The sequence below is a fragment of the Mustela erminea genome, chromosome 1 (assembly GCF_009829155.1).
Source record: "Mustela erminea isolate mMusErm1 chromosome 1, mMusErm1.Pri, whole genome shotgun sequence".
In the NCBI taxonomy this organism is placed as follows: domain Eukaryota; kingdom Metazoa; phylum Chordata; class Mammalia; order Carnivora; family Mustelidae; genus Mustela; species Mustela erminea.
In genome coordinates this window covers 118026818-118053657 of record NC_045614.1, presented here as the reverse complement: position 1 = coordinate 118053657, position 26840 = coordinate 118026818, and the positions used below count along the sequence as shown (strand labels likewise).

At 43.4% G+C, this 26840-nt stretch overlaps 1 protein-coding gene and 1 non-coding gene across 3 annotated transcripts in view; one reads left to right on the top strand and one right to left on the bottom strand.

Annotated features, from left to right (window-relative positions):
• The first annotated feature begins 388 nt into the window (after positions 1-388).
• The window catches only part of USP13 (ubiquitin specific peptidase 13), a 107650-nt gene continuing 81198 nt past the window's right edge, over positions 389-26840 (top strand). The window contains exons 1-2 of one of the 2 annotated variants that reach the window (XM_032340111.1): positions 389-667; positions 24722-24847. In XM_032340111.1, coding sequence (XP_032196002.1) covers positions 500-667; positions 24722-24847 — 294 coding nt within the window. In that variant the 5' untranslated portion in view covers positions 389-499. Of the gene's footprint in view, positions 668-18874; positions 18894-24721; positions 24848-26840 lie in introns of those variants that run through there. The other variant, XM_032340120.1, reaches the window with a different exon arrangement.
• On the bottom strand, positions 21159-21334 carry LOC116581886. Its single transcript, XR_004282289.1, has one exon. It is a non-coding gene; the product is annotated as a small nucleolar RNA SNORA81 (small nucleolar RNA).

Here is a 26840-nt window from a genome sequence, read left to right as displayed (position 1 = left end):
GCTCTTTGTGTTAGCTGCCTCGGAGTTGCCCTTTCGCAACCTATCGATCTAGGGTCGAAAACACCGTGGGGGTGCCCCACCGCAGCCCGCCGTCGGGGGCTAGGGGAGCACCCAGCTCGCTGCCAGCTCCCATGCCGGGGGTGGGGGGCTCGTTCGCCGCCCCCCGCGCCCCCCGCCGAGCCGGATCCCGGCGCAGGGCCCCTCTCCAGCGCCCCCTCCCCGGCGCGCTGCGGCTGGTGCTCCCCAGCGCCCCGCCTGACGCTGCAGCTGGGCCGGCGATTCGCCATTGGATTAAAAATAGCAGCGTCCCCCACACCCCCGCCCGCCCGCCCGCCCCAGGCCCCCGGTGCCCGTTCCCGCCCCGCGGCCCTCTCCGCCCGCCAGCCCCGGCTCGGCTCGCGTCGCCCGCGCAGCCCGCCTCCGCCGCCGCCGCCGCTGCGGGCAGACCCAGCGCTCCGGCCCGACCCGGCTCGGCTCCGCTCGGGTGCACGCCGCGGCCATGCAGCGCCGGGGCGCCCTGTTCGGCATGCCGGGCGGCAGCGGCAGCAGGAAGATGGCTGCAGGAGACATCGGCGAGCTGCTGGTGCCTCACATGCCCACGATCCGCGTGCCCAGGTCGGGGGACAGGGTGTACAAGAACGAGTGCGCCTTCTCGTACGACTCCCCCGTAAGTGAGGCTCGGCGGCGTTCGCGGCGCCTCGGGGGAGGGTCGCGGTGCCCGCGGCCTGTGGCGGCCGCGAGCCGCGGCACTGGGCGGCACGTGAAGCCGGGGGAGAAGATGCGCAGTGGCAGCCCGGGACCTCCTCCCCCGGCGGCGGAGTTGGCTCCGGGGCGCTGCAGTTCGGCAGAGGCTTGGGAGCGCCTCCTGCGTGCGGGGCGCTGCTTTCCCCGAGGCTGCTGCAGCTGAAGACCGGGGCGCCGCGGGGTTTGCTCCGCCAGCCTTCCCAGGCTGACAGGGCCCCAGGTCCCAGCTGCCCGGCCCCAGCCCCGCCACCGTTTGAAAGACAGATCCAATGGAAGAGCTCCCCGAGCTCAGCCGCGCGTTGCGGATGGTTTGCGTCCTCCCTGGGGGCGAGAGCGGAGGGCGGCTGGGTGGACCGCATCGATCCCCACCCCCCCGCCCCCGACACACACAGCCCTTCTTTTTCTGGGACCGTTTGCTTTGCCCGGGGACTCCCACTCCTGGGCAATTCTGATGTCCTCGCTGGGCTTTTCTTCCTCCACTTTTCGTTGCTCCCCACTCCTGTTATTCCCGTTAGACTGTCAGAAGAAAAACCTTCGGGTCCCTCCAGCGGGGCTGCAAATAGGGGGTCTGCTGGATTACTACGGTTTCTTTCCATCGTTCCCCTTACTGCTCTATGTGCATCGCCTGGGCTGAAATGCATTAGTATAAATTATTAAAAGTTTAGCCGCGGGTTGTGACCTGAGACCGGAGGGGGGAAGTTACGACAGATCACCGCCTTCCACCCCGGGCGGTTGGTGGTGTTTTTCACCAGGTGGCATGTATATGTGCGACAAGGAAAAGGAGGGTGAATGTCCCTTTCCAGAGTCAGATGGGCTTCAAAGTGACTCAGCTGTCTGGCGTTTATCATGTCTTTTTGAGGACCAGGTTATTTTTATCCACCCACTTTAGATCTCATGTGTCACCCGGCAGATCTCAATGCAACCGGGAGGTGCATGGATTAGAGGGACTGAGGCAGGTTTCAAACAATAGTCTGTCACATTTTACTCCCATTTATGTAGAGTATTGTTGGAGGGGGAAAAAAAAAAAGCCCAAACGAGAGACAAATTTTCCAAATTCATTGTCTGCTAGATTGATATTGACTGATTTCAAAGCGTTTTTGTTCGTTATATACTAGAGTCCCAGAATTTGTATCCTCCCTCCGATATTCGGCTTTTCTTTTATGTTAATTCCGGATCATTTGGGGGATAAAAATTTAACTTTTTTGATTACTTACTTTCTTTCAAAAGGTCTAAGTGGAATGAGATGGTTGTATTTATATACTTAGTATATTATGATCACACTCCTTAAAGTGACTGTCAGGAGTGTCATTGAATTGTATTCTCCACAGAGTATTTGAAAATGCCATTTTCAGATTTTGTGTCCAGTGATGGGTAGGTTCCCACTAGTAACTCCTAAGGGTGGAGAGGACTGATGGTCTTAACTAACTTAAGCAAGTCATAGATTGGGAAGTCCAGGAAACGGGAGAAAGAAAGTGGCCTAGTCTTTTAGAATAGTACAACGTGTGGAGTGGGTGAAACTACTTTTTCTATGTTTGATCAGGGCTGCTCTTCAACTTTGTTATTGGAAATCTTTACCGTATCATAAAATATGTGGTAGGTGTGAAATAAAGCTGATTATTTTAATTCACTTCCACAAATAGTTACTGGGAGTTAATGGTGTGCCAAACACTATTCTAGAAGCATCATGTCCAGCATAAAATGATGATTTCATTCATATTGCAGTAGTTCCTTTGGGAGACTGGGCTTATTTACAAGGCCGATGAATCAGTGTATTTCATTATCTATGAGGAGAAAGAGAAAGAAGGTTTTATAACAAATTATATTAAAGCACAGTGTGTGATCGTGGGAGATCTTTCCCTATGGTACTTAACACTTCATCATGAATCAGATACGGGTTCTTGAGCACCTACTATGTGCCAGCTCATACACGCATGGCTGTAAGAACCATGCAAGAGTAAAATCCAATGGTGCCAAACACCCCAGAGACTTTAGTTTACAGGTGCCATGGAACTGTGGTAGAGGAACGACCAAAGCCATGTGAGTGGAAAAAAAAAAACCATTGGATACTTTTGAAAATGGCCATAGATAAGGATGGATAGAAATAAGTCCAACATCTAGAAAGGTAAATCACATGTGGACAAACACATAAAGTGTGAATATTTTCTTATTTACTTGTAATGTACTGGGAAGAAAAAAAATTGATTTAATGGGTAGTGAGGTCATAACCAAGTGGAGAGTAGAAGATTAGAGCCTTGAATACCTAAAACAGGAACTTGATTTAATATGGTCAGTTATGGAAGACTACTGTAAGTTATGTCACTTAAAGTGGTGTTAGACGGAGACGGAATTGATCATTTTTTATAGCAGATCATGTCTAAGGCCTGGTGTGACCAGCTTTGCTATTCCTACCCTGTGTGAGTATGAGGATTGAGTGGGACTGTGTAGTAACTCATTTCAGTGTCCCTCTCCTTCCTTTCTACCTTCTAGGGCTTAGCACAGGGCAGATTCTCAGTGACACTTTTGGGATGAGTGAGAATTTGTGCTTTTTGCCTACCAATTCATCCCAATTTCAGCCCAGGCCCACATTCCCACCTTGACCTGTAGGTTCACCTCTCCATGACATGGCTCATCTTGCAAGGTATGTAATGGGACCTTCCTGGAGAGTGAGTCTTTTGCATCTTTATCCCCTGCAGCTGGCCCAACATCTGATACATATATATACCAGGAACCCAACTAATGCCTAGGAAATGTATGAATTACCTGTGGTTATAGGTTCCAAAAATGCTAAGGATACAACATATGGGAAACAGTGCGAAAGGAATCATGTGGGCTTTTCATGTGGGATGTGGTGAGTTTATTGACTGTGGGGGACAAAGTATGAGAGAGAGCCAGACTGGTGGGCTTCAGCCCCAGTTCTGTCTCCAACCTGTGTAACTTCTCTATGTTCCAGGTTCTCCATCTGTGAAGTGGGGGTAATAATAGAACCTACCTCATAAGGTTGTTTTGCGGAATAAATAAATTAATGTGTAAAGTATGCCTGGACAAATCATAATCACTCTAGGAAGAAAAGAAAGAGATAAAGAGTCAAGCCCAAGTGTTTGATTGTCAGGGGTATTTAGAAAGTTTGGTGTGGTTAAGTGGAAACATTGGGCCATACTTTTTCTCACAAGGCTTCATGGCCCACAATGTAAAATCTACTCATCCCTTGGTTGTTGAACCCCTCGCTCATCTGAACATACTCTGCCCTCCCACATCCCCTCACCTTCTAGGTTGCCAGCTCCAGGAAGGTCAGTCTCTGGGTTTCCAGTAGTAAAGACTCATCTCCTTTTCCAGAAACACCCTCCTGTCTTGATCATCTTCGGCTTGAGACTTCATTTTTTCTCTGAAATCCACATTAGAGTCTGTCATACAACACAGGAGTAAGTTGTAGTCTCTCTTCCACAGCTGGTTATGATTTCATTCTCTTTTTACTTAACTAGTCATTTTAAAACATCTGCTAGATGTGAAGCCTTCTACCAAGTTTTAGGATCAGGGAGGAGCTGGGCCATTCTTGTGCTGACCATGCCCCTGTCCCACCTGGTTGGAGGTGAAGAGCTTATCTTACGCCTTCTCTTAGCTGGGGTCAACTGAAAGACTGAGACAAGGACTTACCATGGGCGCTTTATTTTGGAAAGGTATCCCAGGGAACATAAAAGGAAGAACATCCAAGGGAATAGTGACAGAGGGGAGGAAGGAAAGCCAATTCAAGAGTGAGTTACTGAACCGGCTGCCATGGTGAACCACTGGTGCTCAGTCAGGCCAGGGACCTCTGGGGAACTGTTGGATGGGCCGTGATATCCTCCACCTGGGACATGGAGAGGAGAGTATTTATCCACTGGTCTGGTGGTCAGGGGTGCTCCAGGGATGAAATGCCCTCTTCCAGGTTTGTATTTGTGCCAGAGGGGATTCCTGAGAAGCCTTTCCACAACCGGCAGCTACTGAGAAGAGAGAGATCCCAGTGCAGTGAGCCATGGACATCTGGCCACACCTGCTATGACAAGCAGCTGTACACACCAAAAAGGTGGCCTGAGAGGATATGACACCACCATAAGCGGTCTCTCACACCTCTCCTTCCCTTGCAGCATCAGCATGATTTTGTAAAAACGAGCTTGTTTCCCGTTCTCTGAAGCTCTTGAGATCCCTTGGCAATCCCAAAGGACACATTCCTTTGTAAAACTCTGGGGAGCTGGGGCCTCATGGTACTGGCTGATTTACATAGCCACTGGGAAAGGCTTTGAGATTATTTACTTGTAGGAGCAGCTCCTGTTAGGGGCTCCCTACTGTAGTGGTGTGCATCCTACCTTCCAGAAGTGAGACTTGCATCTTCGTGCTTATTTGTAGGGGAAAAATAATTTAATTTGGGGGTCTATGTGGAAAAATCTTCCTCCTAAGGGATCAACAGATTTAAGATAATAAAACATTTCCTATTTCTTTTCCCTTTGAAGATATAAACTTAAACTCATTCTAATTAGTTTCACATATTAAAAATTCCTTTCCAAAAGCAACTAACTGAAATGTTTTATAGCAATGAATCTCAAGATTTTTGGCCCCTATATACTCTTACATAGTTTCAAGGATGCCAGAGAGCTATTTTGTGGTTTCTGTCTATTGATATTTACCCCGTTAGAAATGAAGACTGAAAAAAATTTAAAGCAACTTCCATTCTGTTAGCTGTTAGAGTGGTGGTGTCACCAGATGTCATACAGTCTCCTAAAAATGCCTCTGTATGCTCAGGAGAGAGCAGGAGTGGAAAAGGCAGATAAGTTCATGTTATGAAAATAGTTTTTGCCTCGCAGATGACTCCAAGGGACTTGGGTGCACGAGAAGGTTTCCAGGTCATACTTTGAAAACCAGAGTTCGAGAGTTCTAGAGTGTGGGCACAACCAGTTACTCTAGTGACACATCCCTCCTGCACTGTGGCCTTTCTGGGTTCACAGTTTCACATTTGTGGTGATTGAATAATTGGTTGTTAATCTTAGCTCAGCTATCGGTGTCATATGTCTCATGTACATTCTTTTTTTTTTTTTTTCAAGATTTTATTTATTTATTTGACAGACGGAGATCACAGAGAAGCAGGCAGAGAGAGAGGAGGAAGCAGGCTCCCTGCTGAGCAGAGAGCCCGCTGTGGGGTTAGATCCCAGGACTCTGGGATCATGACTTGAGCTGAAGGCAGAGGCTTTAACTCACTGAGCCACCCAGGCACCCCTCATGTACATTTTTTTTTTTTAAAGATTTTATTTATTTATTTGACAGACAGAGATTACAAGTAGGCAGAGAGGCAGGCAGAGAGAGGAGGAAGCAGGCTCCCTGCTGAGCAGAGAGCCCGATGTGGGGCTCCATCCCAGGACCCTGGGATCATGACCCGAGGCGAAGGCAGAGGCTTTAACCCACTGAGCCACCCAGGCGCCCCTCATGTACATTCTTTTTGAAGCAAATTAAAGTTTAGAGAATTTGAGACATTTGAAAAAAAAATTGCAGCTACTTTGCTGGGAATCATTGGGCTTTTTGGAGGTGGGAATTCCGTATTCTGTTGACTTGTGAACTTCACTGGAAGGTGATCTGGCTGGGCTGTTTGCTCGAGAACCTTAAATTTTAGCATCCTGATTTTTTCCCTTTGGCGACTAGTTAGGAGACCTTTGTCTTCTGCCTGGAAGGTGAAGGTCTATCGGCCAGTACTGGGGGAGCGGGGAACAGAGTGGGAGGAGAGGACGAGGGTGGTCTTGGCATCTGGATATTGGATATGGCTGGATATGGTCTTCTGGTTCTTAATCTTTTTTTTTTTTTTTGGTTCTTAATCTTATACCTGTTTTGTTAGGCCCTCTCCTATGCTGCATGTTGTAGGGGCTGGGAACCTGGATGCTATAGTTGCCTGAATCTTTTGACAGAAGGATTCTTTTTCTTTTCTTTTCTTTTTTTTTTTTTTAAAGATTTTATTTATTTATTTGAGAGAGAGAGCATGAGATTGGGGAGCGTCAAGGGGAGAAGCACACTCCCTGTTGAGAAGGGAGCCTGATGCGGGACTCGATCCTGGGACTCCAGGATCATGACCTGAGCCGAAGGCAGTCAGTTAAACTACTGAGCCACCCAAGCATGCTTTTTTTTCTTTGAAAGATTTTTATTTATTTGTTTGAGAGAGGAGAGAGAAAGAGAGCCACAAGAGGGGAGGAGCAGAGGGAAAGGGAGAAGCAGACTCCCCACTGAGCAGGGAGCTCCATGCGGTACTCAATCCCAGGACTCTGGGATCATGACCTGAGCTGAGGGTAGATGCTTAACCTACTGAGCCACCGAGGCCTCCCAAACAGAAGGATTCTGATTTCTATTCTGCCAGTGAGAATTTCAGAAAGAGAAGCCACATTGCTAATGTAGCAGTAGCCGGTGGCAGATATGGGATTTTCCTGTCAGCTTCAGAGTATCCTTCTGGGACTCAAGGCCACCTCAGCCATGGGGGAACTGGGATCATCTATGCAGTATCTTACGATGCTTGTATGTCTAGTTTTCCTGAACATGAGTGGTGATTTCTCTGAACTCGGCTTTCACAGCTCTAACCATGAGTATGTACCCTCTAATTCCCTGTATTAAATCCCTTCCTGTCTGAAAAACCTATAATGGTTGGCATTTTTGATTCACATCTGGACTGATACACATGCATTACACACACACCTCTAAGTCTCCATGTATTTAGAATGGAACCTCTGTCCCTAACTGAGCTCATTGTCCCACATACCTGAGTCCCATGTTTTTACCTGCTCTAGATAATAAATCTCCAGTGGTTTGCTCGTGTGGGAGAGTCCACTGTAAGTGCAGGAGGGATTTGCGCTCTGATTGCTACCTAGATGGGTTTTCACACCTTCCTTCTTGAAAGCGAATTCTCTTTTCACTGCCCTGCATTGTTCTTCAGCCCTTGTCTCATCCCAGCTTGCAGAATTACCTAGGGCTACTAATTCTGGAGTCTCTTGGAAGTTCTGGGGCAGACATCAGATCGGATCTTGGTTTTTTCTGCTGCAGGCCTAGCTAGGGTTCCTTTTTGTCATCTTAGTCTTGTACTGCTTCTCCATCTGCAGTCTGGTTTCCAGATTTTGTGGCTAAGGTTGATTTTTTAAAAAACATAATGTCTTTACTGTTCTTTTCTTTGTGTTTCAGAAAGGAGTGAAATTGACGTATTTGTGTAACCTGCCCCACATACACTGGAATCCCGCTTTTCCAAATGAATAATCAAGAAGTCACTTCCTGTTTCTTTTTGGCTGGCGTTAATTATCTTTCAAGTTGTATCATTTTTAGAGTCTAGGAATGTAAGAGACAATGCTTGTCCTGTCAGGGAGCATTTTGGGAAAGACTGTGTCCTCAGTTGTATTGAGCCCGGACATCTGCACAGCTCTGAATTCTGTTTTCACTCCCCTGCATTGTTCTTGTTGTGGATTGGAGCACAGTTAAAGGTGCTGCCCTTCATTTAGGGCTACAGGCTGGGAGATGTACAAAATTATCAACTCTGACTCCCTCTCCCTCTCTTACTTTAAAAAAAATTGTATGAATTGCTCATAACATAAATTTAATCATCTTAACCATGTTTAAGCGTACTGTTTGGTAGCATTAAAGGACATTCATGTTGTTGCATGACCATCACCTCTATAGGTCTCTGGAGGTCTTTATCTTGCAAAACCGAACTTCTGTCTCCCTTAAGCAGTAACTCCCCAGCCCACCAGCCTCCCAGCCCCTGGCAACCACCATTCTGTTGTCTGTCACTATGAATTTGCTCTAGGTACCTTATGTAATAAGCAAGCCCATATAGTAGCTACCTTTTTGTGATGGGCTTATTTCACTTACCATGTTTTCAGGGTTTGTCCATGTTGTAGTATGTGTCAGAATTTCCTTCCCTTTTAAAGCTGAGTAACATTCTATAATATGTGTAGACCACCTCTTGTTTATCCATTCATCTGCTGATGGACACTTGGCTTGACTCCGTTTTTGCCTATTGTGAATAATGCTGCTGTGGGGATGCGTGTATCTCCCTCTCTTTTCTTTTCTTCTTCTTCTTCTTTTTTTTTTTTTTTTAAGATTTTTTTGTATTTATTTATTTGACAGACAGAGATCACAAGTAGGCAGAGAGGTAGGCAGAGAGAGCAGGGGAAGCAGGCTCCCCACTGAGCAGAGAGCCCGATGTGGGGCTCAGTCCCAGGACCCTGGGATCATGACCAGAGCTGAAGGCAGAGGCTTTAACCCACTGAACCACCCAGGCCCCCTCTTTTCTTTTCTTTTTAAAAATATTTTATTTATTTATTTGACAGAGAGAGCACAAGTAGGCAGAGTGGCAGGCAGAGAGAGAGGGAGGGGGAGAAGCAGGTTCCCCACCGAATGGAGAGCCCAATATGGGACTCAATCCCAGGGCCCTGGAACCATGACCTGAGCCAAAGGCAGATGCTTAACCAACTGAGCCACACAGGTGCCCCATCTTTTATTTAATTATTTACATTTTGGTCAAATGATCCTTTTTTGAAATATTTTCCTTTGTAGTTAACTAGCTGGACATTCCACAGCATTCCACTGTTGATGTCATCTATAATGTCATGAGGGTGGCAACCATCAACTTGGCAGCCCACAGATTGGGCAATCCCCATGATCTCTTTAATGGTTCCAGAGAGTTCTCTGGCTACAGATTGGTGCTGCATCTGTTGGCCAAATACTGACAATCTCATCAAAAGTGGTACTTCCACTGTGCTCAGTGTTTTTCTGTTTCTTGCTGTCTCTTGGTGGTTCCTTGAGGGCTTTGATAATCAGGACACAGGCAGAAGGTACCCCTTCAGTCTGGGCTTGTCTGTTCTGAATGGGCCGTTTCACTGTAATCTTTAGATCTTCCAATCACTGGTTACCTTGGTGATGTCATCACCAAAGTTTTTTGGAGATACACCCAGCAGGCTGATCTATGGGGCTAGGGCAGACGTGGCTCTGCCTTTACCACCGGTGATTTTGAACTTAGGCGGCATGGTGGAGGCTGCTGGTGTCGGATGAGCCTGGATTCAGGACCACCTAAGTGAGTCACACAGTTGCCACCTCCAAGCTGAAAGCCAAAAGCTCTCCCTCTCTTTTATATCACATCCAACTAGAAACCAGGTTCCAGGGTAGCCTCCTCTCCCCTTATCCACAGCCCAGGCTCAAGTCGACATCATTTCTTGCTTGGCCTATTGCACAAGAATTTTCTTAACTGACCACCTTGCCTTCCTTCAGTCTGTCACACTGCATCCTTAGTTTTTCTTTTTCTTTCTTTCTTTCTTTCTTTCTTTTTTTTTTTTTTTTTTTAAAGATTTTATTTATTTATTTGACAGAGAGACAGATCACAAGTAGGCAGAGAGGCAGACAGAGAGAGAGAGGGAAGCACGTTCCCTGCTGAGCAGAGAGCCTGATGCGGGGCTCTATCCCAGGATGATGCACTCCATCTGCCCGGCTACAAACCCTGAAATCCCCTTTAGCACCTCCCACTCCTTCATCCGCTGCATATTTGGTCATTAAGTTGCTGTGTATCTTTTTTTTTTTTTAAGATTTTATTTATTTATTTGACAGAGATTACAAGTAGACAGGCAGGCAGAGAGAGAGAGGAAGGGAAGCAGGATCGCTGCTGAGCAGACAGCACAATGCGGGGCTCGATCCCAGGACCCTGGAATCATGACCTGAGCTGAAGGCAGAGGCTGTAACCCACTGACCCACCCAGGCGCCCCGCTGTGTATCTTTCATCAAAATGTCTACTGAGTTTAGTCCCACCACTCTGCTGTCTCTATCCCCACTGTCGTCACCCTCGTGAAAGCACCACCCTCAATATTTCAAGAGCCCTAGCCTTAGTCCTATTCAAGTTCTCCCGACCTCCCAACCTTAGTCCTCATTCTCCTTCCAGGACAGCCACAGCAAATAACCACTGTCCTCGAACTGTTCCCTGGCTCCTGACTCGCCAGCCCATAGGTCTAACCTTACCAAGGCTGACTTCTATAACCTGCAGAGGATCCAGCCTCACTTTTCAGTTGCCTGAGTAATCTCTCTTCCTCACGTACGTGCCAACCTTGGTGCCACCTCCGGGTCTCTGTCCCTTCCTACCCCAAGATGCCACTTTTCGGATCCCATCCAGGTATCCAGACCACTAACTTTTCTAGATTTTATTGATTATTCCTATATCTGAAATCTCCATTCATACATGTAAGTGCCACACTGTTTAGAATATAATACTCTGTAAGTGCTTCAGGGTCTAACGCCATGACATCTCAGGGCTCAAGTCCCATCTGTGCCATGCACCAGTCTTTGAACAAGTCCCTGAGCAAACTGTGTAACCTCCCTGACTCTCAGTTTCCTCTTTTGTAAAACAAGGTGACAATAGTAATTATAATTTACAAGCCAATTACTACTGCAATTAAATGAGATAATATATATAAAAGTACCCAGTACCGTGTTTGACTCCTAGTACACACTCAAAATTGGTGCTCATACTCCGTACTATGCTAGAAACATCCACGTCATACTCTTCTTTACTGTGGTCCTCTGTTTCCCTCCTAAATACTCAAACCCTCCCAGGGCAGCTGGATACCTGGTAGGCTCTAAGTAAGTGTGAATACTTCCTAATTAACACAAAACAAATCATTTTATTTTTAATCTCCTCAGAGGAAGCACACATACTGTTGTGCACCTCAAGCACCACCTCTAGTCTGGAGGCATGTTCAGATTCATTAAATTCTTGTCATTATTGCATTGACCTGCTGTTCCAGCCCTAAAAATAGGTGCTCTTGTTCCCATCTTCCCTGTGCTTGGGGACAAGAGGAGTCCTGGGCTGACTCTCCATAATACTGAACATGAGCAGCAGCCCAGAGGCCCAGGCTACCTCCACAGAGACCAGCCCTCTTGTCATCTCCCCAAGGGGCACCTTGTGTGATCATGCCCACCAAGATCTCTCCGGCGCCCAGTCACAACACAAAAAACACCGAGCAAGGACCCAAGACACCTCTCCCTAGCTTGTCAAGGGTCAAGTTTATGACTTTTTAGATTATAACATGATAAAATAAAAATATGGCATTGGTTATTTTTAATAACATTTTTTATTCCAAAATAAATGTTCATGATTTTGAAAAAACAGGGATGCCGGGTGGCTCAGTCAGTTAAAAGTCCAACTCTTGATCTCAGCTCAGGTCTCAATCTCACAGGGAGTTCAAGTCCCCTGTTGGGCTGCATGCTGGGCATGGAGCCTACTTTAAAAAATATAAAAATAAAAAAGATAGAAAAACAGAAAAGAGGCAGCCTTACTAGCACAAGTGCGCAAGACCCCAACTGTTCCACGTCCTCAGCAATCAGTATCCCAACCATGACAGAGATGTACAAAGTGCTTTGTGAGGACAGGAAAATTAGTGTCTAACTCAGCTTCGGGACGGGGGAGTGGTGACAGCTTTACAGAGAACATCTGAGCTGGTTTTTAAGGATCAGCCGGGTTTTCCCTGGAATAGTAAGGGGTTGGGAGAAGGCATCCCAGGCCAAGGGAAAAGCATATGCCAATGCACAGAGGCTGAAAGCATGGAGCATGTAGAACACAACGTCCCTTGGGCCAAAGGGAATGCAAGCAGAGGTTAGGAGATAAGTGACAACATTGGCAAGGAAAGTTGGATCAACTTGGTAAACTGATTTGAGGTGCTATGTTAGGAAAGCCTGAATGGTGCTTTGAAAATATATAGGCAGCGAAATGACATGATAAGACCATGTTTTAGAAAAACTAAGGATGGGGCGCCTGGGAGGCTCAGTGGGTTAAAGCCTCTGCCTTTGGCTCAGGTCATGATTCCATGGTCCTGGGATCGAGCCCCGCATTGTGCTGTCTGCTCAGCAGGGATCCTGCTTCCCTTCCTCTCTCTCTCTGCCTGCCTGTCTACTTGTAATCTCTGTCAAATAAATAAATAAAATCTTAAAAAAAAAAAAAGATACACAGCAACTTAATGACCAAATATACAGTGGATGAAGGAGTGGGAGATGCTAAAGGGGATTTCAGGGTTTGTAGCCGGGCAGATGGAGTGCATGAAGGGCATCAATGAGGGTCGAACTATCAAATTAGGTGGGCAAGTGCTGTGTAGAGAAACCCAGAGAGGAGCTGGGGCAGTATTTCCTCCAGGAATTAGAAATTTGAACAGATGATCATGTTGCACAAGTAGTTACAGATGGAATGCATGCAGACTTGACTGTTGTTTGAAATGAAATCACTCTAGAGTAAATCTGCCCCATATTGAGTACCTGGGCGATTGGCCCGGAGGCTGATGGCTCTTGTGAGTTGCAATTATGAAGACTTTCTCCTAATCCAACCACGTGTTGCTTTCTTGGCCCTGGTTAATTCTTTAGGTATTGTTCAAAGTGGTGACCTGGACACAGATGTCTCTGTCCCCAGCAGATCTTAGAAATAAGTTTGGGGAACTATTAGTGGGATCCGTGGATTGACTGGCCAGGAGGAGAGAGGAGTGGGAGGGGACAAAGGGTGAAAGTAATTCACATATTGTGTCCTTTAAGTCCAGCTGCTGATTTGCTTCTTTGGACGTACGCCTTTGGGCATGTTCTCTCATTGAGTCTCAGTCGGAAGCTTTGGAAGGAGCCCCAGCCGATATATGTACTCTGTCTCTAGGCCTGCACCAGGAGAGCAGGCTCACTGACAGATCCAGCCTACGGTTGGCATCGGTTGTTGAGGCTGGGTGGGCTCTGGGGACATGACCATGTCCGCCTGGGGCAGCCACCTCCCAGGGACTCCTGTCCTTTGGAGTTTGTGAAGTGGAGCTGGTCGGTCCTGCTGGAGCCTCTCTCCTCCTGTTCAGGAGAGCCTGACAGAGCCCCTGCCACAAGCTACTTGTGTGGGGTGCTCTCCCTTGCCTTCCCCTTCTGCTTTCCTGGAATGAAACAACCTTAGTAGAAAGGAAGAAACTGCTCTGTTCCCCAAACCTCCATGGTGGCATGTGCTTGCCCATAGCTGCCCACCTGGCTCCTGCTGTCAAAGCAACATGTGCTTCTCAGTTGCACCAGGCAGGGTGTGGAGGGCCAGACTGGCCTGGGTTCCGGCCCCTCACCCTACCCGGTTGCTACTTAGTAGCGGTAAGACTTCAACAGGTATCACAATTTCACCGAATTTCTCTGAGCCTTGGCTTTTCCCTCTGTAGTAACCTACCTGGCAGGTTGTTATCATCATGGCTTCCCATTAAAACTACTTAATGCCAGCCATTTCTTTAATGGGATTTAGTTGGCAGGGGGTGGGGTGGGGTGGGGGAGGGAATCCTTTTTTTTTTTTTTTAAAGATTTTATTTATTTGTTTATTTGATGAGAGAGAGAGAGAGAGAACATAAGCAGGGGGAATGGGAAAGGGATGCGGGGCTCTATCCCAGGACCCTGGAATCATGACCTGAGCCAAAGGCAGACGCCTAACAACTGAGCCACCCAGGAGTCCCAAGTTGGGGGATCCTTCTGAGAAGAATGTGAAATGGGATTTATAGTGTCTTGGGGTTGCCCAGGAGAGACTGCCTGTCCTGGGCAATTCTGCATGAGGCTCTGCCCTGTAGCAGAACTTTGGGCAGGAGTTTTTGCTGGCCTCCTTGGGGTGGGGGGGGGCTCTGTTCAGGGCTGTTATTCATATTCAAACCCAGCTTGTGGTGATGGGCGTTTTTCAGGTTAGCTTGGAAACCTAACCCTCATGTTTAATACAGTTTGTCAGGGAAATGCATCCTGAAGAAAACTATCTTTTTTTTTTTTTTTTTTTTTTTTTTTTTAATGAGAAGAAATGACTGTAAAATGTTTTTACCTTTGACAAGGTGGTTTCTCATTCTATTTATATGTAAGCTGGGAACTGCTTATGTGGATTGCAGCTTCAGTCTGGCCCTGCCGAAGGTGCTCACCTCAGTGTCCTCGCTCCGATGGGATTTATTTTGCATTTTTGCCCTGTGAACCTTATGGTAGCTGCTCTTCATGCCTTTTGCTAAAATCCTTCCCCGGCTGTTTGGGTGACAGTATCCTCACTGCTTCAAATACCCAGAACAAGGATGTGGTTTTATCCTTAGGAAAAAGGTTCCTAAATGACGGGTTGGTGGAACAGTAAATTTATAGTGTGTCAAAATGTAGCTTTTTGGAGTCTGCCCTTAGCTGTCTGGGTTGGCTGTGCAGCTCTAAGGCGTATGTGGGAGACCTCCGCAGAGAGGAAACTGGCAAACTTGGAGCAAACTGGAAGAATCATTACTGCATCAACACATCTATTTTTTCTTAACACTTTATGGCCACAAGCATGATTTATTGATGTCTAGCAGAGGGGCCTACCTTCACTCTTCTGGGATAATATGCCTTTTGTTTTTTCTACTTAGTTTATATAGATAATTTTGTTTCAGTGGATTTGCTGTTGGAAGCAAGCTTTCTGGATTTTGCAAATATTGTATTCTGGAAGTTTTGTTCTACTGGCGAGCTGTTTGAGTGTTTCCTTGCTGTCCAGCCTGTTTTTTGATAGTGCTTTTTGCTCATCCCATTTCCCCTTTCTGTGGACTGCATGATTGCCCCCCTTGATCTGGAACCTTGTTTTACTTTCTTACTGCCCACTGACTTCCCATGTGCCTGTACTTCATTTTTGCTTTTAAAAACCCTTGTCACTTTGTTTGGCTCTAGAAACCAGACTGTACTGGGGATCTGTCCTTTGGTCATTGGAATATTTATAGGTTCCATTCAGATGTGGAAGTACCTGGGAGGCAGAATTAATAGGCAGGTGGTTGCTTAATGAAAGCAAGAGTTGAGCAGAGAGAGGTGGGGGTAATCTTAGCAGTCTAACGAAGAGTTGTCCTTGGTTCTGTCCTTTTCCACACACCCCTGCGTCTAATCCATTTTTTTTTTAAGTTTTTATTTATTTATTTGACAGAGAAAGAAAGAGAGCACAAGTAGGCAGAATGGCAGGCAGAGGGAGAGGGAGACACAGGCTCCCTGCTGAGCAGGAAGCCCGAGGTGGGGCTCCATCCAAGGACCCCGGGATCGTGACCTGAACCAAAGGCAGACACTTAAATCGACTGAGCCACCAGGCTCCCCTTAATCCACTTTTTAGCTCAGGGGTTCTATCTTAAAATTATAACCTGCATCTGTCAAAGTTTCCCCTTCCCTGACTTCTTGCCACCTCTCCCAGGCTGAGCCACCATCTTGCCTTGTTTAGACAAGGGTTGTCTTAAAGAACTCTGTGGTGATGGAATTGTTCTGCATCTGTAGTGTAGTCACCCATAGCCACATGTGACTATTGAGCACTTGCCATGGGTACATTGTATTTGAGAAACCGAACTTCTAATTTAACTAATTTAAATTAATTTAGAGCTAAATGTTTTCATGCAGCCAGTGGTTGCATGGGTCTAGACTGCATAATAGCTTTGTGACCATATATTCTCTTGGCTCCCACCCTACAGTTCCCTCCAGTAGCCAGAGTGATCTTGTAGTAAGATGTAAAGGTCATCACAGCACCAACCGTGCTTGTCTTTCTCTCCCTCTGCTGAATCAACTCCTCCTGCCCCCCCCCCCCCACCAACTTCTCTAAATCCCCAGAGAAGACATCATTCTCCTTCCTAGCTTTTCATAGCCTCATTCTTCTTCATAGCTTTTCCCACTTCACACAGATGATCTCTCAATCTCCTTTTGTGAACACGGATGTCATCTACCTGGGCTGGGGTACAGTGACCTGACTTTGTATCATTTCTCTCTTGTCATCACTTTCTCATCTGTTTCCCTGAGATTACGCTCTTCATCCCCTCTTTTTACTTGTGTGTTCCCAAATTTCCTGAGCTACACATTTGAGATAATTATTTCAGGTAATCTTAATTACTGTGAGTAACAAGAATATACAGCCCCTTGAAGCTATGGGGTTGGCTGTGAAAGCCTAAAGAAAGTTTGGGTTAAGAAAAGGGAACATTTGGACAACTCTCTCGTTCAATTTCGCATACATATAATTAGTTCTACACACATTCAGTAAGAAACATTCAATTATTTTTTACTATTAAAAAATGAATCAATTTTCCTGAAGAAAAATCAGAAAATGTGAAAGACAACATGAAGAAAACCATCTCGCGTGATGTCTGCATGCAGAGATGATGTCCCACGCCGTGCAGGCTCGGTATGTTGTGTATTTTGTAATGTCACACCTGCTGTTTTGCTACCTGCTTTTTTCACTCAGAAATACCTTGCAGAGCTTTCCCTATCAGTAAATATGCATTACAAATCAATCTTCAATGGCTGAAGGGTGTTACAGTTCACGGATGTATAAATTACTAAAGAGATCTGTTCTTGAGCATTCAGGTGATTTCCTTTCACACTTACAAGTAGTTAATTCAGTTCATTTCTTTTTCTTCCTTTTTTTTTTTAATCAGTGTTCTAGAAAATACTGTGTTCTTGTCCTTTTCATCTCCCTTTTGCATGAGTGTGTGAGTCACCTCCTTCCTGGGTGTTAGTATGTAATTTGTCCTGGACGTGGATTTGTTGTGACTCCATCTACCTACATCATGTTTCTCTTTGTGGCAATGACCGCTTGTTTTCCACACTGTTCTGTGGTTATAAAAACAAGTGTTACGCAGCGACTCTGTTTCCTGAGTGCACTGCTCACACGGGCTCGCTCTCCCTTCCTGTCTTCCAGCGGAGGCCGGTCTCCAGGAACACACCATCGTAAACAAAGTTCTCTGAACACCTACTGATTGACAATGTGGTGTATTTTTATTTAAAATGACTGTTCACTTGCTATTCTGAAAACATGTAACCTTGACCTTTATCTTCGCCTTAGTTTTAATGTTCTTTTAAAAGGCAGCAGTGTAAAAAAAGTTGTCTTTGTCCTTGATGTTACTTCTGAATAGTATGTAGGCCATTCAATGTAAAGTAATAAATGAACGGCTGTGTGTATATCATATTTATATCAAAATGCTTTGAAGAATGGGTTTAAGCAACACATGAGCTTCCAACTTTGCTTTTCTCTCATGGTTTGATTGTGGGGTGGGAGAAATTGTCGTAGGGGATCATTATAGAGTTTTAGGGAAGCCCTGCATAGTATTTCTTGGCTTCTTGTGATTTCAGGTTTCTTAATCAAGTCTTACATGTTGGTCAAGTTTCTGTTTAGTGCATCATGAAAATGATCACTAGAATCTTATTTAGCTAAGAGCATGCAGAGAAGCGCACACTGGCCGTCCTTGCCTGGATGACCCCTGCAAGTAGAAGCCCGATAGGGTCTAAGGTGAGATGGGATGTGGACATGGCAGCCACTGTCCTGAAGACCCAGTGAAGCTGGCTTGGTCACAGAAAGTAGGGGAGCTGGGGTCACGGGGTTCAAGTGTCTAAGCTACTGAGAGCCTGGCTTTAGCTGAACAAACCTGAAAAACTAGTGTTCCTGCAGATGCCAGAGGCTGTTTTCCTAGGCATGGCCATCAGTTTTCTTTTGGTGATCCTCATTTTTTAGTTTTGGCCAAGACTTGAAATGGAGCCTGTGGTCTAAAGGGTCTTAATACAGATCATAAGGGCACTGGACATCAGTTCCAGAGAGGGACTAAACTCTGTGACTGAATGACAAAGGGCCGCACAACCTTTGCCACTCAGTCCATAAATGTTTCTTCAGTTCTGCTCTGTACCAGGTACTGTTGTTGGAATTAATGAACATGACGTGATTTCCCTGCCCTCCAGGATCGAATGTGTGATTCAGGATGTGAACCCGGTGGCCTCAAACGAACAAAGCCTGGGTTTCTCACAGCCATAGATTTCAATGACTGAGATGTTAACTGTCATGAAATACAAAAGTAGATTTGGGGTTCAGAACCAGCAGCACAGGGTGATGAGACAGGGGACACGGGACTTGGTCATGGGCACAGGCAGGTGGACAAGTAGACAGGCGTGGGATCTGGGAGCTTGTACAGTCATGGAGGCTTTGGTGTATGTAGCTGGTTTTGGTGTCAGCTGCTCTGAAGGTTTGGGGCCTGACCCAACGTCTCTGAAGGTCCTCGGAGTGACGCTTTCTTGACCATGAGGCATTCTTAGAACTGTCCTGTCCTGAGCAGTTCTAAGAATGGGGAGTCGACATGGCAACCAAGTAGCTCTAGACCAGTGCTACTCAGGTGTGGTCAGCTGACTGGTTCCAAGAGATAAGTACAAATATTGAGAGTAAGCATTTAGAAATTTCTACGGCAGCTTGACATTGTAGCCACATCCAAGTGTGTGGGCAGCAGATTAGTTTGTTTGAACAACATATAAACCCATTTGGGTTTTGTGGGACTTACACGTGGGAGTAAGTTCACATCTGACTGGAGCCGGGACTAGTCGTGTGCAGTGGAGTCACGTGCCTTTCCTTAATGAGTAGAACCAAAATGAAACACAACACAAAATAATCTGGTCTTTCATGATAGTAGTTTGACAAACACTTCTTTGGACACAGCACAAAGGTAAAGGGAGATAAGGCTGTGAGCCCCACGGTGAAGAACTTAAATATAAAACCACTGATGACATTCCAGCTTCATTGCAGGTCTTGGTCAGTGCACAGACTTCCCTTCCTCTGTTCCCTTTCCTCCTTGTCATCAGCATATGTTTTTTCCATGAGCTTTATTTTTCTGTGCATGTTATATACAGTTCTATACTACATCCTATATACATGACATTCAATTCGTAATATTTACTCAGCCATGAAAAAGAATGAAATCTTGCCATTTGCAATGATGTGGCTGGAACTGGAGGGTATTATACTATGTGAAGTAAGTCAATCAGAGAAAGACAATTATATGATCTTACTCATACATGAAATTTAAGAAGCAAAACAGAGGATCATAGGGAAAGGGAGGGAAAAATAAAATAAGATGAAAACAGAGAGGTAGACACACCATAAGAGACTCTTAACCATAGGAAACAAAATGAGGGTTGGCGAGCAGAGGTGGTTGGTAGGGGAGGGATGATCAGGTGATGGACATTAAGGAGGGCACATGATGTAATGAGCATGGGCTGTTATATGCAACTGATGAATCACTAAATTCTACGCCTGAAACTGATACTACACTGTATGCGAACTAACTTGAATTTAAGAAAATCTTGAAAAAAAGAAAAACAAGAAAAATAACATTATAATATTTTGTTGTGCCACAAGTTCTTAGCTCCTCTGTTTGGGAGATTTTTTCCTCTTATAAATAGTGCGTCTGTGAATATTTTCGTGCACATTAGATTTTTTCCCTCTTTCTTCTGGGTTCCTACAGTCTTGTACTCAAAGGAGAACTACTGTGTTAAAGGGTCGTAGTTGTATTGATCTCTAGAAAGATGAAGCCAATTTATATTGTGAGAGTATATATACAGCTTTTCTCTGTGGCTTCAGGCCTTGTAATTTCAATACTTTTTGCTAGTTTAGTAATCTTACACTTGCCTTGAGATTGTTTTAATATGCTTATTACTTCAGGAGCTAGTGAGAATGTGATGATTTGATTGTAATATTTTCTCACAATTAAAACTAAACAAACTTAAAAACTTACCAAGTTGAATCTGAATGCTGACATCTTGTAATTTTATCAATTTTTACATAATTTGGATATGAACTTTTCTTCATTGTACTTTACATATTTCCTCATTGTGTTATGATTGGTTTTCTATTTGTTTCATTTTTTTTCCCCCTGTGGTGTAAAACTTGTTCATTAGTGTTTACATTTTTATACTCAACCATATCATCTCTGTATCCTATATTTTCTTGGCCAGAAATGATTTTCCCCTTCATAAGTGGGATAAATATGCCCTTCTCTTCTTTTTTAGTTTTTTAAATGCTTATCTCTTGGAGCTCTCTGGACTTTATTCCAGTGTTTGGCATAAGATGTGGATTGAGGTTAATTTTATTGTATACTGATGTCTAACTCTCCCATTAACTTTTATCAGTGATTTCCCCCCATTTTTCTGTTTCTTGTGGTTTGACATATATTAAGCAGTTAACGTAGAATGAATATATTTTTGGAATCTTTATGGATATGAAAAAAATCTATTTAAAAAAACTACTGCAATATATCTGAATTTCATTTGTAACCTGTTTTAATTTAATAAAGTGCTCTACTATTATCACTGGAGAAAAGCATTATTTTGTATTTATGCTCTTATTCTTTGAGTTGCGTTTCACTGTCAATTGGTAGTTTTCTAACCTGCATGATTTCTTTCTTTAAATTTCTTTATTTTTTTTAGAGAGGAAGAGAGAAAGTGTGGTGAGGGTGGGGGAGGGGCAGAGAGAAAAGGAGAGAGAGAATCTCAAGCCAGACTCTGAACTGAACTCCCCAAGCTTGACATGGAGCTTGATTTCAGGACCCTGAGATCATGACCTGAGCTGTATCAAGAGTTGGATGCTCAAACTACTGAGCCACTCAGGCGCCCCCTAATTTTATTTTTTTCTAAAAATGTAGTGCATCCTACCTTAAGACAAGGACACTGGGCATTAAGAGAGAGGCTCACCCTAGTCTTTACACTCTAGTGCAGTTCCTGTTCTTCTTGTATGTACTTTGCTAGCATCATTACAAAACCCAAGATGTGATCTAGTTTCCGCAATTTTAGCACAGTACTTATACAAATAAAGTTCTGTCCGATTTCGTGGCTGCACTTTTGGACACGGAAAGGCAAGTGCTTTACGGTATTTCCCGGGACACTAATCTTAGTGGGGGTGTGGCTGGTTAAATAGAGTAGGAGATTGTGGGTTTGAAAACCAAAAGTTGGCTCAGCTCTGATCCAAGGCTATCAACCAAAGGAATTGGGAGAGAGAGACTTGTCAGCATGGTCTTGTCATCATTTGTGGAAGAAGCTGTTCAAAGCACATGGCATGGAATACTGCCTTTGGACACGAAAGAGTCTTATAGGACCAATACATAGACATTAAAATGGGAAGAGGGAAGAAAGCATGGATCATTAGACAGAAGCGTTTGTTCTTTATAGGGTAGCTTTTGAAGGGATCTGTGTTTCAGTGTGTCCTGAAGTTTTAGCACCGCTGACACATCCTATGGTAGCACCTCCATCTCAGAGTTGCTGGTGGACATGGTGTGTGGGATGGAGGAGACCCCAGGATGTTTGTCATAGAATCCTTCCCTGTGTGGGGCTAAAGCATTTTCCTCTCAGGTTATAGACGTTTTGACAATATCAGGTGATTCCAGAAATTGCGAATGAATGTTTAGGGTATATTAAATTTTTTATCAATTGCCCTAATAAGTCAAAAACTCTTGGCAATGAAATTAGCAAAGACTCTATGGCTGTTTTAGAGATTACTTTATAAACTCTTGCATTTATAGCTATTCTGTATTTTTCTCCAGAAAAATGCTGTACTTGAACATTTTTCATCTTCCACTGGCTAATTCCTTGGTTCACCTAGTAGTTGCTTAATATATTTTTTTCTGATAGATTAGTATTTTTTGCCTCCAGCCAGTGTGGCTGTCAGACTCACTGTTTTCTTCCTTCTGCTTATTTCCCCCAATTATACAATAATTGAGATGATAGGAGATACATGTGGCACACAAACTGTAGCTCATAATAAATAATTGCTCTTGTTTATGTAATGCTTTACAGCATGGAATGTATCTCACCCCCTTTGAACTTAATGAAACCTGTCAGATGGGAATTATTGCTGCAGACATGCTTATGAAGGAAAATACTGAGGCTCAGAGACTGAATGACAACCTTTAGGTCACAGAGCTATTAGTGGCAGTTTAGGACCCTGGTTCCAAATCTCATATTTTCCCCGGTATATCTTTTGGTTTGAATTCTTTTTGACTAAATTACATTTTTGACTGAATTACATTTTGAAATGTTATTTTTCAAAATCACAATATGTGGTGCTCAATTTAATGGGCTTAGTGAATAACTGACCATTATAATGATGACAAGTTTTTTAAGGGTTATGACTATACAAAAAGCATGTCTGTTGAAAACTTCTGAAAGGATTTAATCTGTTGATCAAGTGAATATAATATGTTGCCTCTAGTTGAGAAACTTTCTAGTTTTACTCAAATGATCTCATTCAAAGAGAAAAAGTTATCCAGAAGCACAAGCTAAATAACTTTGTCTTTTCTGAATGCTATTTTATAGTCAAGTTTTAAAAATTTCATTTGTGAGATGTTTGTTGCCAGAGTATAAAATTGAAATTGATTTTTGCCTATAAACTTGTATTCCAAGACCCTGGCTAAATTCATTGATTAGATTTACTAGTTAGTAGTTTGTAGATTTTTAAGGATTTTCCATATAGACTATAATGTTATCAACAAATTGAGACTATTTTACCTCTTTCTTTGTTATCGCTATACTTTTTTTGTTTTCTTCCCTCATGCAATATATTTGTTCCAATAATAGGCACGTATCTGAACTAATGCTGCTATAATATCCTCATTGTGATAAAACTAATTTATATCTGGCTTATTAACCGTAGATACAGTGTTGGAGAATTTTATTAGAAATTAAAAAAAGATGCAATCTTGAGTTATTGGAACTTAAAAATTATTTTTCATATATTTGTAGGAACATCAGTGTCTGTTTTGATATTGAATTTGTGTTCTACTGTATGTAATGTAAGGAATTTTGATAGGTATTTGTTGGTAATTCTGATAGATTTTTAAAAAATTGTTTTAAAAAAGTATTTGGTTAAGTGAGACTGACAAGTGCTTAATAAAAATCTACTTTCATCGAGGAAAGGATGGCTGATTTTATAGTATTTATTTATTTGTTTAAATGGGGGGGGAAGGGAGGGGTAGAGGGGAGAACCTCATGTAGACTCTGCGTTGAGCCCAGAGTCCAATGTGGGGCTCTCTCTCACGATCCAAAGATTATGACCTGAGTTGAAACCAAGAGTCACATGCTCAACCAACTGAGCCAGCCAGGTGCCCCAAGGATGGTTAATTTTATAGGCAAAATTTACACAGAAGCATATTAAATGAAGTGAGAAAAAGAGGAGAGGTGAAATTGGGATAGAAACTCAAGCATCTAAAATGTGAACAATATGGGGCACCTGGGTGGCTCAGCGGGTTAAAGCCTCTGCCTTTGGCTCAGGTCGTGATCCCAGAGTTCTGGGATCGAGCCCCGCATCGGGCTCTCTTCTCAGCAGGGAGCCTGCTTCCTGCTCTCTCTCTCTGTCTCTCTGCCTGCTTGTGATTTCTGTCAAATAAATAAATAAAATCTTTAAAAAAAAAATAAAATGTGAACAATATCCTTGACTGTTCATTGTGCCGGATGTCTGTAATTAAATAATATTTGAAATGTGGCCTAGAAGGATAAAAAGAGAAATGGCTTTAGTTTAACTGACACTTTCAAGCCTTGTGAACTTGGGCAAGTAACTTATTTACCCTTAGTTTTTTAAACTGTAAAATGGAAATGATAATATTGTCAGAATCTGAAATAATGTATGAGAAGTACCAGACACACAATAGCATCCAAAAATACGTAGCTAGGATTATGATAGGACTCCATGCTTTATAATTTACTCATTAAGTTATTATTGGCTTATTAAATCGTCCTAGTTTATTAATGGTACCATCAAATATCATGTGTCACCGAAGGAAGGGAAGAGTATCTTTGAATCGAATTGTCCTGCTAAAAGAGTATAGAACTTTCTGTTCCTGGAGACTTGCATTGATCAGTGAAGAAGAATGATGGCTCTGCTGGTAGTTGGATCAGTTGCCAAGCTGCTTCTTCCTTATTGTCCTTTACACCGGTTTGGAGAGTCAGACAAGCATGTTTATTTCCCAGGGCCTCTGAGGTTCTCCTGAGGGGGAGACTGTGTGCAACTGTCCGGGAGCACCTGGAACTCGGGGTTGGGACAGGAACTCCTGCTGTGGGTGGAGGGTCATCACAGAGGACTGCGACGGCCAGGTGGCCTTTTGCTGGGTCTTGTCTTCACCGTTCGCCCTTCTTCCCGTCACCTTTTTCGTATCCAAACGACTTGACAAGGTATCTTTGGTTAATTTTGTCACCTGTCTCTTTCTCCTAGAACTCTGAAGGTGGACTCTATGTATGCATGAATACATTTTTGGCCTTTGGAAGGGAACATGTTGAAAGACATTTTCGAAAAACTGGACAGAGTGTATACATGCACCTGAAAAGACACGTGCGAGAGGTGAGACACACGCTGGGAGAACTGGCCTTGGTATCTTTCCCGGAACGTCGTCGTGCGGTTCATTATCACCTGGAGGGTTTTCTCTGCCCCGTGATTTCTGATGCCCTTTGGTGATGGGAAACAGGAGCATGACTCTTGGTAGAAATTCATAGATTTTCCCCCAAACTCTACCTTACCCAGTTTAATTTTCTCTTCCTCTGAATTTCTCATTAGTGTTAACCAGACATGAGTCAAGTGAAGGAAAAAAAAAATTAAGTAAAAAATACAGACAAGTACACAAAATAATTTCAGAAATCTCCAAATCAGAAATAAAAAAAATTTTGCTTATTTTTGCCTAAGACTTCTTATTTATTATATATTTCTTTTGAGCAAGAGAAAGTGCTTTCCTGAAAGCTCAAGTCCCTTTTGATTCTCTCCTGAGTAGTAACCATGGCTGCAAATTTGTTCTCATTCCTATGTACATCGTTATATTTTATTTATGTACGCATAGTCATGAACAATATGTGGAAGGACTTTACGTGTTTTTTAGGGTGTAGATAAAGACTATCATGCTGTTGCATATAATTCTGTGTAGAGTGTTCCCTTTTCAGATTGTTCTTGAAAGCTGTTCATGTTCCAGTGCGTCAGAACATACTTAATTCATTTTATGGTTTGTTTGTTATTCCCTCTTATGAGTGCCTTGTCATTTATTATCCTGCTGTTCTACAGAAGAACATTTAGACTGTCCACCCCCCCTTTTTTTTTTTTGCTTCTACAAATGATGCAACCATTAACTATTTGGAAGTGGTAATACTGACGTGTGGGTGTGCTTATGTTCATTTTGGCGAGGTACTGCCAAAAACCCCAGTGTGGTTACCCCAATTTATACTCCTATCTGCACTGATTACCAATTACTGTTTTCTCACATCATCACAAACACTTGGTCAGACAAATATCATTTGTCAATCTAATGGTGCAAAGTAGCATGTAAATAATTGGCATTTCCTTCCTCAAGGGTCAAACATCTTCATATATGTCTACTGGCCATCCTGGTTTTCTCTTCTCTGATATTTTTTCCTTATGGTCTGTAGCTTCACTTTTTGTTTCATTTATGAGTTATTGTTTATAGAAGTTTTGAATTTGATGTTAGATTTATTAAACGTTTCCCTTATGAATTGTGCCTTTTGTATCTTATCTATGAAGTTGTTTCTCAACTCAAGGTCATAATGATACTTCTTTTAATAGTTTTGTTTTTTGAAGTGCACGTGTGTTTGCATGAGCATATGTGTGTTTTGACGTTTTTTGGACTTTAATCCACCTATAGTTTATTGTATTTGTATGAAGTATGGGAATCTATTTTTTATTTTCCTTACGGGTAACCAGTTGTCCTGCTCTTTACTAGAGTATTGCAGTCTTTCTCAATGATTTATAGCACCATCTTTTTTTTACATTTTAACTGGGCATTCATACTCGGGTCTGTTTTGGGGCTCTTGGTTCTTTTCTGTTGATCTTATTTTTCTGTCTCTGCACTGGTGCAGCAAGCCTGGGTATCTGGTAGAGCAAGCACTTTTACCAGAACTTTACTGGGTTTAGACATTTGTTTTTCTATGTAGATTTTAGAATCAGTTCAACTAGTATAAAAATTCCTATTGAGATTTTGAGGATATCACAGTGAATTTGGAGATTACTCTATAATCCACAACAGCGGGTAAACTCCACGAGGGCAGGGATTTTTGTCTGTTTCGTTCAGTTCCATGTCTTCAGCCCTTAACAATCCCAGGACATAGTAGGTGTTTCAGAAATATTTATTGAATGTGAGTATTCAAAATGACATACCTCTCTGTTTATTCAGTTCTCTTTTGTCTCCTTCAATACTGTTTTTTAATTTTCAATAAAAGAGCTTGTATTTTGTGAGGTTTTTTTTTAGGTTATCTGTAATTTTTGTAACTATTGTTACTGCTAATTTTTACTTCTTCATGTATTTTAATTGGTTATTGATAATGTTTGGGGATGT